At 36.4% G+C, this 12,352-nt stretch overlaps 1 protein-coding gene across 4 annotated transcripts in view; it reads left to right on the forward strand.

Annotated features, from left to right (window-relative positions):
- FARP1 (FERM, ARH/RhoGEF and pleckstrin domain protein 1) overlaps positions 1-12,352 on the forward strand; it is a 335,175-nt gene that overhangs the window by 244,788 nt on the left and 78,035 nt on the right. For all 4 annotated transcript variants that reach the window (XM_036754656.1, XM_036754655.1, XM_036754657.1 and 1 more), the window contains 5 exons: positions 2,904-3,051; positions 5,537-5,632; positions 7,745-7,908; positions 8,587-8,655; positions 10,921-10,996. In XM_036754656.1, coding sequence (XP_036610551.1) covers positions 2,904-3,051; positions 5,537-5,632; positions 7,745-7,908; positions 8,587-8,655; positions 10,921-10,996 — 553 coding nt within the window. The remainder of the gene's footprint in view (positions 1-2,903; positions 3,052-5,536; positions 5,633-7,744; positions 7,909-8,586; positions 8,656-10,920; positions 10,997-12,352) is intronic.

Genomic DNA, 12,352 nt, shown 5'->3' on the forward strand with positions numbered 1-12,352 from the left:
ATTGACAGTCATTGTGTTATACGTTATTTCCCATCGAAACATAGGTATTTTATATATTACAATACTTATCTTTAATTTATGATCATTGAGGTGATTGCAGTAGTGGCAAACTATCAGGAAGGTTGAACAGTGTAATATACTTGAAGAAGCAATGCAATGGGAGTCAAAAGACCTGAGCTCAATTTCTAGTCCAGTTACTCTCTACATGCGTGACTTTGTGCATGTCATTTGGCTTCTCTTACCTTCAGTTTCTAGTACCTTCTTCTCCTATTTCACTACTAAAATCCCTGAATTACAGAATTTGTGAGTTGAAGGAACCTCAGTGGTCATCTGGTCCAAAGCACAAAGGAATCTCCACCTCCCTACCATGTATAGCCAACAAACAGTCCAGCCTGTGCTTCAACATCACCAAGGAGCTGGATCCAACAGTTCTTGTGGCAACCTATTATACTGTGGGACAACTCTAATTATTAGGAAGTATTTCCTGAAATCAAGCCTAAAAATCATCTCCCATTGCTCCGGATTCTGCCCTCTGGGACCAAACAGAACAAATCTAATTCCTCTTCCATGTGATAACTCTTCATATACTTGAAAACAGTGACTATATTCTTCCCTGGATTTTCTCCAGGTTAATCAGGCTCAGTTCCTTGAACAAATTCTCATATGACATGGGCTCAAAGCCTTTTACCAACCTGTCTTTATATCACGTGGACTCAAGTGCCATTCACCATCCTGATTCCATTCTTCTGGACGGTCTCAAACTTATGAACATCCTTTTTAAATCATAGCGCGCAGAACTGAACACAGTATTCCAGATTAGGTCTCAGTAGGTCACAATACAGTGAGACAGTCACCCCCCTATTCCTGGAAGCTATGTCCCTCTTAATGTGGTCTAAAATTCCATTGGTCTTTGGCTGTCATATTACAGTGCTGACTTATTGAGCATGCAGGTCACTAAAAATCCTAGAACTCTTTCAAGACTACTATATAATCATGCCTTCCCTATCTTATACGTCTGAAGTTGATTTTTGTTTTGTACCCAAGTGCTCTGCTTTACACTTACCCTATTAAATTTCATTTTCTTAGCTCCAACACAATGCTCTAGTCTGTCAAGATTGTTTTGGATCCTTAGTCCGTCTCCAGTGTTTTAGCTGTCTCTTCCAGCTTGGTGCCATCTCTGCATTTATCTATGTCATGGATTTTAAAATGTTAAATAGTACAGGGTCAAACACATCTCATAAGGGCAACTCCACCTGAAGCTTCCTGCTAGGTTGATATTGAACCATTAAACTACCTCTTTGAGTGTGGCTGTCTAAACAAATCTGATTGGATCTAGTCTCTGTCTCTCTATATTATCCACAACTATGAGATACTTTAATCAAAAAATTTACTGAAATCTAGGTGTTCAAAGCATTCCTCTCAATTGCCTAAAGTAGTGGTCCTATCCCAAAAGGAAATGAATGATTTGTTCTGAATGAAGTCATCCTGTCTCTTTATAAGCATCTCTTCCCTATCTAGAAGCTTGCTAACCATCTTTTTCATCTAAGATCTGTTTTAGAATTTTCCTAGGAATTGTAGTCAAGCTCATTGGGGTGTGGTTTGTAGACTCTTCTCCCCCTTTTTTGGAAAACTGGTGCAGCAATTGCCCTCTTAAGTCTTTATGGTACCTTTCCTGTGTTCTATGATCTTTCTTTTATCACTAATAATAATTCTGCAGTCACATCTGCCAGTTCTTTCAAGACCTGAGCATATAGTTCATCCGGCTGTAGTGATTTGAATTCATTAAGGTGCTCTCTTGTAATCTCCTTACTGATCTTAGGTATCAGCTACGTTTCGGTGTTTTTTATTCTGTCTTTTCCAGTGTTAAAGCCATTGTCCTTTGCATAAAAAATAAAAATAAAAAAAGAATGGAGCACCTTTGCCTTCAGTTATCATTGCCCATCCACACCAGGCAAAAGTCTTATCCTTTTTTTGATCCTTCATTTTGTTCTCCCACCTCCAGTTATCTTGGATTCATTTTGAAAATATTTTCTATGTAGCCATAGTGTCCATGTTGTCTCACGCAATGAAATGTAAATTCCTCGAGGGCAAAGACTGCTCCACTTTTGTTTTTGTTTCCCAAGACCTCAACATGGTGCCTAGTACATAGTAGGTACTTAAGAAATGCTTGTGAGTTGATTTATTCATTTGTAAAATAAGGGTATGATAATCCTTGCCCTACCCACTTAGCTTACCAGATTGTGAGAACTAAATGGTTATGTGAAAGCCATTTGTAAATGTCAAAGCAGTATGAAAATGGAAATGATCATACATAGGAAGACTCCATTGCATAGTTATTTACAAAACAAAAACAAAAAACTGTGCACCAGGTAATGTGCCTTGAAAAAGTCTCATATGACATAGCCTAAAAGATAGGTCAGGTCCTGACTCACAACCCTACTATTATGGAGGATTCCATTGGCTTTTCTTTTTGTTGTTGCTGCCTTGTTTTTTAAATAAAGCTTTTAAGACATGACGATGCTATAATCCCTGTTCTCTAAAGTACGGTTTTGAACTTGATTTACAGCACTAGGTCTATTGTAAATGACTGAAAAACTTGTTTTAACACAATGGGTTTTTTTTTCCTTTTGTATAACCTTAAAGGAAATTCTTTGAGATTCTGAAAATTGGCAGAATTTGAAGTAGACATTTGGGGTTTTGAATTACATGAGCAATAGAGCTTTTGTTCCAGCTGCTAGACTTTGGGTAGGAATGAATGGGAGTTTGGATATCATCTGATCAGCTAGCCTCAGTGTTTGGATGAAATGCTTCTTTATGTCCCTAGAGAAGCCACTTAATCCCAAATTAATAGACGTAGGGAATTCAAATCTTCTGCCCTTTCTTTTTAATTTTTGTTTTATAAGTGGACAAACACCAGCAGAATCAGATTTCCAGCTCCTGGAGATTGCCCGCCGGCTGGAGATGTATGGAATCCGGTTGCACCCAGCAAAGGACAGGGAAGGTACTAAGATCAACCTGGCTGTTGCCAACACAGGAATTCTAGTGTTTCAGGTGAGAGCCACTTCAGAATACTGTTCACATCCCTTAACCAGGAGATGGGGAAGAAAATTGGGCCTTTGAACTCAATTCCAGATTAACTATTTATTGAAACTGGTGGAGAGGATCAGACAAAGTCATACCCTTCTTATTGTTATTTTTTGGTGAGAGATGGTACACCCCTTTTCCCCCTACTGTACACACACACTTTTCTATTTTCTTACTCTATGACTTTGGTCTATGTGCTAGAGAGAGGCCAGAGAGGCCAGTAGAAAGAAAAGCCTGCTTTGGAACCAGGAAAAACATCCTACCTCTTACACATGCTGGCTGTCACTTAAATTCTGATCAAGTCTCCTAACTTTGCGACAATGATATAGGCAAATCTCTAAGATTTTAAGTATGAATGTGCTAATTAAATCATAGGTCTAGTTTCTTTCACTATCCCTTTACTCAGTTAACTCCTGCATCCAATTTAATTAGCAGTTTTCCATGTAATTAAGAAATTCTCAATTAAGGATTTATTTGGGTTATGAGAGCCAACATATGGCATCTACTGTATCAAAAAAACCAAACCCACTTACTATTAAGTCATGCTTTTTCTAAACCTCAGCCCAGGAAATAGCTTTTGCATTATTGAATTTTTTTATAATGCTACTCTGGAGTAAGGTCTTAGTAATTTCATTCCAATCACAATATTTTCTATGATAGCACATGACTGAGGCTATCTATAATTGTAATTATTTTGCGAAATGTGGAATATGCATTATGTATATGTGTATGTATATGTATCCGTATAATTTGTATGCATACATACCTGTATAATCATACATGCATACATATATACATACATACATGCCAGACCTGTAAATCTCAGAAATTCACCAGGAGAGATATTCATACTATTGCAATTATTACATCAACATAACATCAACATAACATCAACATAGCGGATAAGCCTGGTAAACATTCTGTTGGCCTGCTTGTCAGTGCTGTCCATATTTAACTCTGCTTGTTCTGATCACAGGAACCCAAAGTCATTCAGTGACCCCGTGTGATCTAGAACATAAGCTCTCTTGAACTTAGCTGTAAACATATTAGATCCTATGCTTTTCAGATCTGTGCTTTTCTCACGAAACAAAAGCAATTAGCACTTGCTTTGATTTTCAGGCATTGGTGGAAGAGACATTTTTGCTTTCCTCAAATGCTGTAGTGTCTTATGATTAAATTTCACCAAATTTCTTGGAATTTAAGTTAACCATTGCATACCTGTATTGCCAAGTTTTCTTCAAATCAAGAAAAATAACACTGTGAGGGCTTATTTCAGTGCTTTACCCTTCTCACAGTTTAAGAAAATGGACATTGCTGTTCTGCTGTTGTGTCTTGAGGGTTAATGACTAGCTGGTTATTTGGGGATAATTTTTAAAAGAGGATTCAAAGAAATGTCTCTTTCTGTGTCAAATAGCTTTCAGATTGTCACTATCTGCTTACGATATGTGGCAGGAGGGATCTGTCTTCCAAAACCTTTTTCTTGATATGATCACTATTGCAAAAGTAAATATATATTTTAGTATAAAATATTAAAAACCCAAAGTAACACTAATCTACCATGAAGACTAAAAACCACTTAAGTTTACATCCAAATCCTGAAATATGAAAGCTGGGTTCCTTATAGCATTATTAAGTTTCTTCCCTTTCATTCTAGGTAATTTGAATATTGGGAATTACATAGTAATTTAATAATGTAAAAAGTACTACATACTAAAGTTAATCTTCTTGCTAGTCCTTCATTTATTTATTCTTATAATTTTGAATTTGGTGCCCTTTTGCTTGTACCTACTGAATTCCTATGATTTCCTTACCAAATATGACCCAGTTGCCAAAACCCCAGAAGCCAAAGATATAGTAGTTTATCTATACCAGGCTTAAAGACTGTACTTTAGACTTAAAGAATGGCTGTCTTATAGTTCAATTACTTGTGTTTTCCAGTATCAGCCTTGTTCCTAAGTTTTGGCTGTGTCATTCCAAGTTCAATTGACACTGGAATCAAAGAAATTTGAATTTTTCAAGGTCAATTCAAGATCATAGTAAATTCCTGGTGTACTTAGATTTGGTGGTGGGACATTATATTCAAACAAAAGAAAGCAAAACAAATACTAGAAAGCAAATCCTAAGCAAATGATTAGTTCTGAGTGGGCCTGTTGAATTACACAGTAAAAATAATGATAATCTATCAGGCCCTCAGAGCTTCAATTACCCATCCTGAGCAGCGGTTCGTTGGTTTGATCGAACCAAAGAACTCCCTACATATTCGAAGGTTTTGTTAAGGCGATAATTCACGTCTAGCCAACTTTTGTAGGAACACTTTTGTATCCCTAATGAACTAGTGGTGTGTTAGTGTGTTAATGTCCTTTTATGATTTGTGGCCATATCCCTTAAATTTGCTGTTGTACTTCATTCGATGGCTATGTGTTTTATTGGATGGTTTTGTGTTTCTTCTTAGGGTTTTACTAAAATCAATGCCTTCAATTGGGCTAAGGTGAGGAAGCTGAGCTTCAAAAGGAAACGTTTTCTCATCAAGCTGCGCCCTGATGCTAATGTAAGTAGGTCAGGGAAGTTTAGGGGAGACCTAATTTGGCTATCCCAGTACAAATTAAATAAATACTTAGGGTCTGTCTGTGGTTTATCGAATTAAATTTGAAGAATTGATTTTGACAATTACTAAGATGCCCTTGTGAATTGGAGTTGGGGGTCTCCATAATTAGAAAATGCGTCCAAATGGGAAAGGAGCTTCTTAACTGTCATCTTTATGAGTGGCAGTAGCAGGTGGTAGGTAGGATATTTGAAACCGAGAAGACCTAAGTTCAAAACCCACCTCAGACATTTTTTAGCTATGTGACCCTGCATAAGTCATACAGCTTTTCTTTGCATCAGTGTCCTCATTTTTAAAAAGGATATGGTTAAACTTAAGGTCCTTTCTGCTTCTAAATCTGTGATCCTTAGTAAAGAGAAAATGTACTAGCACCTGCATAAGGATAGGTAGGATGTCTGAGGCTAGTGGTATAACTTATTTTTTTTAATTCAGGAAATCCCTTTACATGTGCATTGCTGTACTCTTGGGGTCCCAACCGGAGTTGCCACATAGAAAAAACTACTTCTGATGTCCAGAAGGAACAGAAAATGCCCTCCCAAGTCCCTTCTGCCCCACTGTCTCTTTTTCTTATCATCCTTATTACCTAGCTGGATCCCTTGATACCCTAAAAGTATCTACCAACACTAGAGTCCCTACCTCCTCCTCCCCCATTTTAAGCCTTCTACATTTCCATTCCATGGACCCCTACTCCACACCTGCATCTATAGCAGCAATAACTCAGACCAAGGAATTCTCTAGAATTCTTCAGGAATAGACATTCTCTCTTAAGAGGGAAAAAAAACCCAAAAACTTTGCTCTTATGACTGGGACTATGGAATTAATAAATGCATTTCTGGTATCTTTACTTTGAATATAGACCATGTTTTATCATAATAATGATGTTAGAAAAGATGATTAGATTCTAAAGACTAAATAGGCTTATTTAGACTGACCTGGGTACTCAGTCCTATTTGTAATATTCTTTCTATGTAAAAATGCACTCTTAACTTCCAAATAGTTGACCAAAAATGAGATTTTGAAATATAATCTGTTTGTTTCTTGGGTATTGTGTATCAGGTAAATTCCCTATGAAAATTTGTCTCTCAAGAATTATAGGAACTATTTGTTCTAGATGGCTAGATAGACTCATGGATATATACATGGGCAGCTGGGTGGCTCAGTGGAAAAAGCACTGGGCCTGAAGTCAGGAAGAGCTGGGTTCAAATCTAGCCTCAGACACTTACAAATTGTGTAACCCTGGGCAAGTCACTTTACCCTGTTTGCCTCAGTTTCCTCATCTGTAAAATGAGGTGGAGAAGGAAATGGAAAACCACTCCAGCGTTTTTGCTAAGAAAACCTCAAATTAGATCATGACTGAAACCAATCAACAACAACAAATAAGCATATATACACGCATGTGTATGTGGATAGATCCTGGATGGATGGATGGATAGCCTTTTAAATTAGGGATAGTTAATGGTAAAAGGGACATATTAGGACCCCAAAGAATATCTCTGTGTCTATTTCCAGAAGCAAAATCTATAGACTTATTATCTTAAAGTGGAGCTTTAGTTCCCCTAGAAGTGATTTTCCTTTCCAGAATGGCACCTGATACCTCCTTTAGTCCTGACACATGTGCTAAGAAGACACAAGATAATGTCCCAACATTGGCATGAAAACTAGGGAAGAAAAATTATGAACCTTAGCCACTAAGGCTTTGCAAGAGAATTTCTGTACTTAGGCATGTCTAAGCATAATTGTAAATGAAGAATGCGTATTTTGTTTATGAATCCTATTAAAGAAATTTGATCAGTCCTGCTGGAAGCCAAACTTTCTTTGTTAATTCTTCTGGGCAGGATTAAGTGTGTGGAGAATTAAATGTATGTGCCGAATTATGACTTAGATCATCACTGGCAAATGTAATTGCCAAACATTGAAGGGGAATGTTTGCCCTAGTGAATTCAAAACTGAAATGGAATATGGCCTATTACTTTCTCATCCCCTTTCTTTTTTGTATAGCTCAGACAATTTTTCTGTAGGTAAGAGGAAAAACAAAGTCATGACTTTCTTTCTCTTTAGAGCTCGTACCAGGACACATTGGAGTTCCTAATGGCCAGTAGGGATTTCTGCAAGTCCTTCTGGAAAATATGTGTGGAACATCATGCCTTTTTCAGACTTTTTGAAGAGCCTAAACCAAAGCCCAAGCCTGTTCTCTTCACAAGAGGGTCATCATTTAGGTTCAGGTAAAGTAGAGTCTATCTCCAAGACCTATAACTGCAATTTGTCACTTCTGAACTATTTCCGTAAAAGTTTCCTTAAATTGAATTAATTCTATGACTGAAGTGTTAGAATTTACAGCCTATACAGCTGTTGTTTTATGTAGTAGGGACACTACTTGAAACCCATTAGCCTCTGCAAATGATGAAAAGTAAGGTCTTTCCCGAGCTGCCCAAGTTGTAGAAATCCAGTGCTTTCAAAGCAAAGCCCCTTGGTGTCTGCTTTCAGATTTGCCATCAACACTAGATTTAAAACTGTAAACAGCCTTCCTTTCTAGGAGTGAAAATAATTTAATAATCTCTGTAGAGTCTGAAGTGTCTTATTATGCTTAGAGTCCTAAAAAGAAAGAATGCCCAGCAATGGCAATGCCTATAATTATGCAGTAACAAAACACAAAATCTTCATGAACAATGCTTCTCCTCCCCTGTTCATTAGCGAAACCCAGAGCTTCTGAAGAATAAGAGGAAAAGGATTCTGTTGTTATTATCGTTTTTACTTCTGACCCATTGAAAAGTTTATTTCAAGTGTAACAGCTCACTGTTCTGGAAGAAAGGAAAACAAGATGACCGATCTTTGTATTTGTCTGTATAAATGAGAACGATTGTATATTCTCTCTCTTCCCATAATTGTGGTCTTTATCCTAGTGGTCGGACTCAGAAGCAGGTTCTTGACTATGTTAAAGAAGGAGGACATAAGAAAGTCCCATTTGAAAGGTGAGAGAAACTTTGATGCTATTTCTGATTTGAGGTCAATGATACTCTCCAGGTAACCTTTCATTATTGCCAAGAATGTCTGTCTCCATGAAGACTCAGTGTCCCATCACAGATTTACTGCTTCTCAACTATATTCCCAACCCCTACACTGACCCTGGGCAAATAAATTCCTCTTGTCTATCACATATTTTTTTCACTATCTTCTCAGGGGACACTTTTTTTTAAAATAATATTTCATTTTTTCCCCAATTGCATGTAAAAACAATTTTTTAACATTTTAAAAAAATTTTGAGTTCCAAGTTCAATCCTTCCTTCCCTCCCCTCACCACTCCTTGAGATGATAAGCAATCTAATATAGGTTATGCATGTGCAGTCATGCAAAACATTTCCATACTAGTCATTTTGTGGAAAGAAACTCAAAAAAGGAAGGAAGGAAAGAAAGGAGGAAGGGGGAAGGAGGGAGGAAGGAAAGAAAAATAGTATGCTTCAGTCTATATTCAGACTGTCAGTTCTTTCTCTGGAGGTGGATGGTATTTTTCATCATGAGTCCTTTGAGATTGTTTTGGATCATTGTATTGCTGAGAATAGCAAAGTCATTCACAGTTGATCATATAGTCTTGCTGTTACTGTGTACAACGTTCTCCTGGTTCTGTTCGTTTCACTCTGTATCACAGTTCATGTAAGTCTTTCCAGTTTTTTTCTGAAATCATCTTATTTCTTATAGCACAATAATATTCCATTACAACCTTATACCACATTTTCAGACATTCCCCAGTTGATGGGCATCTATTCAATTTTCAATTCCTAGCCATCACAAAAAGAAGCTGCTATAAATATTTTTATACAAATAGATTTTCTCCCTTGGGGTTACAGACCTAGTAATGGTATTGCAAGGTCAAAGGGTATTTACAGTTTTATAGCCCTTTGGGCATAATTCCAAACTGTTCTACAGAGTGGTTGGATCAGTTCAAAATCAGGGGACATTTCTATATCTGTATAAAGGAATATGAAAGAAAGAAACAGGCCAAGACCATTAAGTAAGGAATGAGAGCTATTTATCCAAAGATAGCAGAGAAAGACTCCCGTTGGAAAAAAAAAAAGGACAAAAATACAAAACAGAAAATTGAGTATAAAGGATTGGAAAGGAATACTTACACAGGTAAGCACATGATAAATATTTATTGACCTTAAATTTTATGAATTTTTATGAGTTTGTAAATTAGATAAGCCATGGATGAGAAGATAGGATTAGAAAATATAGCAGAGAGTAAGGGAAAAAAGGCATGAAAGGAGAGACTATGACAGGAAAGTAACAAAATCTTCATCATAGGTGAGACTATGACAATTGTTTGCATTATTAATTATTTTAAAGCATTTATATTTTTTTAATATTGGCAAAATTGCGGGTTAAATTTGAATATAGCTAAGTCCATGTTCTTCTCATAAGTCATCTTGAATAGTATTTTCATCCTGAGATAGCAATCTTTTCTGGATCTTTAAGTCATCGATAAAAGATCTTTATTTAATTTTTACCTTTTTAACATGTGAAAATGCCTTGCAATTCAATTTTTATTAGTAGTGTCAAATTTTTGATAACTATATAATTTGCTTTCTTTCATTATGTTTCTCAGAAAAAGTTCCTAAGTTTCTGTTCAGTTTTATTATTTTTCAGAGGAAGGAGAAATGTAAAGGGAGATGTTATTGATGAAATCATGGTCCAATTCAGCTGCCATGTTTGAGTTTATAATTGCAGTGGTCCCAAGATAAGTCTTTTATCATAGATATCCATTCTTATTGGCAGGCAGCTTCTTCTTTTCCTTTGAATTTCATGTACTAGATAGTATAAGCTGATTAAATAGGTACTGTCTGTTTTACAAAACTAACCTAGAAAGTAAATATATTAAATACACAGAACTAATTGCAAAATGTTAGCCTGGAGCTTGCAGCTCAGAGTATGCCAGATTCCATGGAATTCTCTTTCTGTATCCATTGACATTTGCAAGTTGCAAGGCATTTCTAAGATTTGTGATGATCCTTGAAACTGAGTCAACTGTGACCTTCTCTTCAATCATACTTAAGTAACTCACAAGGTATTCTTGGGATGAGAAAAGGCAGAATTTGTGTCACTTTCAGAACAAATTATAAAAGTTTGCTTTGAGGATTTGGGGGTGTGGCTTTATTTTTTTTTAAGAAAGTGCTCAATGTTAGTTTTTCATGAAAAAAAAAACTTTATATAACATAGTTAACTGATGTGATTTCTCCCAGGAAACACAGCAAGATTCGGTCAATCAGAAGCCTCTCTGCTCAGCCTTCCGAACAGAACTCAGAGGTGCCAAAACAAGTCAGTAATGGTGATAAGTATCCAGTATTGTGCATAAGTTATCCAAGTGGCTTCCTCTAATTAGTAATGCTAAATATTTTACTTTCACTATTCTTCCTACTTAACTTTAGCAATCTTAATCTAATTTTAATTTTAGCTTTTTTTTTTAGCTGTTTTTGCAAAGACTCTAGTACTAAAGCATGAAGTTCTATTATGTATGCCCAAGTTTTAGGCCATCGGTTTCTTTTACCTCTCAGCCTGGAATTAAAATTTGCCATGGGCTCCCGTGGGATTTAACCCACTTGGTGTTTCCTATTCAGTTGTATGTGTGATATAAACCCTAGAGAAGGTTGCCATGTTGTCACAAACTTAGCTAAATGGTAAAATTAAAGAAGCCTGCTTGTGGAGCTAAGGTCTCCCTCAGCTAAACAGGTTCACTTGCCTGAAAAGATTAGGAACCGTTATGCTAGCTGATGGGTGTAACTGCAGCTCATTGCCAAGGTCCTAACCCTTAGTTGGCATCAAACTGAGGAATGAGTTCCCAGGGTTTATTTTACAGGGCAGTAACTGCTGTTCTCAGTGAGAGGCATTATCACTGTGTTGTTCTGAGGGTAGCTAAAGCATATTTTCCTGGAGGTAATTTCTGGAAGAGTTTTGAGTTTTCTCTGATGGAGAATAAGAACTTTATTAAGGTTTAACCTTAAGGAATTCCATTACATAAATATGTCCATTTAGCACATAGAATTTAGGCACAGAAGTTTTTTTTTAAAGATTTTTTTTTTGTCTTTAACCTTAACTCATAAAGACAAGCTAACAAAAAAATGTTTTAAAAAAGTTGAGAAAAAACAAAAATGACAAAATTAAATTGCCCCTGAGTTCCCCAGAGCTACTTATAGATGAGAAGGGTTTCTTTGTTTCATGTAAACTTCAAACACTAAACAAGAACTTTTGCTTGCTTCTGGAGAACAGGGGCCAGCATTTGTCAGGCACCTAGCTCTGTCCTTTCCACATGTGGTAGAATACCAAGCAGAGAATATTAGGAGACTAAGGTTTCTATCCCAGCTTTGTCCACAGAGTGTGTGACCTTAGACATAGAAGGTCACTTCACTGTTCTGGGTTTCAATCTCTTCATTTTGCTAGACAAGATGATTTCTGAGGTCCTTTCAAGCTAAAATTCTGTGTTCCTAAATTCTTTTTCTGTATGATGTTCAAATATATTTTGTGAATTAATACTTATTACCCACAATGCTCTTCAAAATACCAAATGAGAATGTATGTGAAAATGCTTTGAAAACTTTGAAGTGTTGTATCTATAATGTGGGCAGTATTACTATATTTAAATACTATCTGGAGGAGTTTATCATTTTTATTATTATT

Source organism: Trichosurus vulpecula, chromosome 4 (assembly GCF_011100635.1).
Source record: "Trichosurus vulpecula isolate mTriVul1 chromosome 4, mTriVul1.pri, whole genome shotgun sequence".
Classification (NCBI taxonomy): Eukaryota; Metazoa; Chordata; class Mammalia; order Diprotodontia; family Phalangeridae; genus Trichosurus; species Trichosurus vulpecula.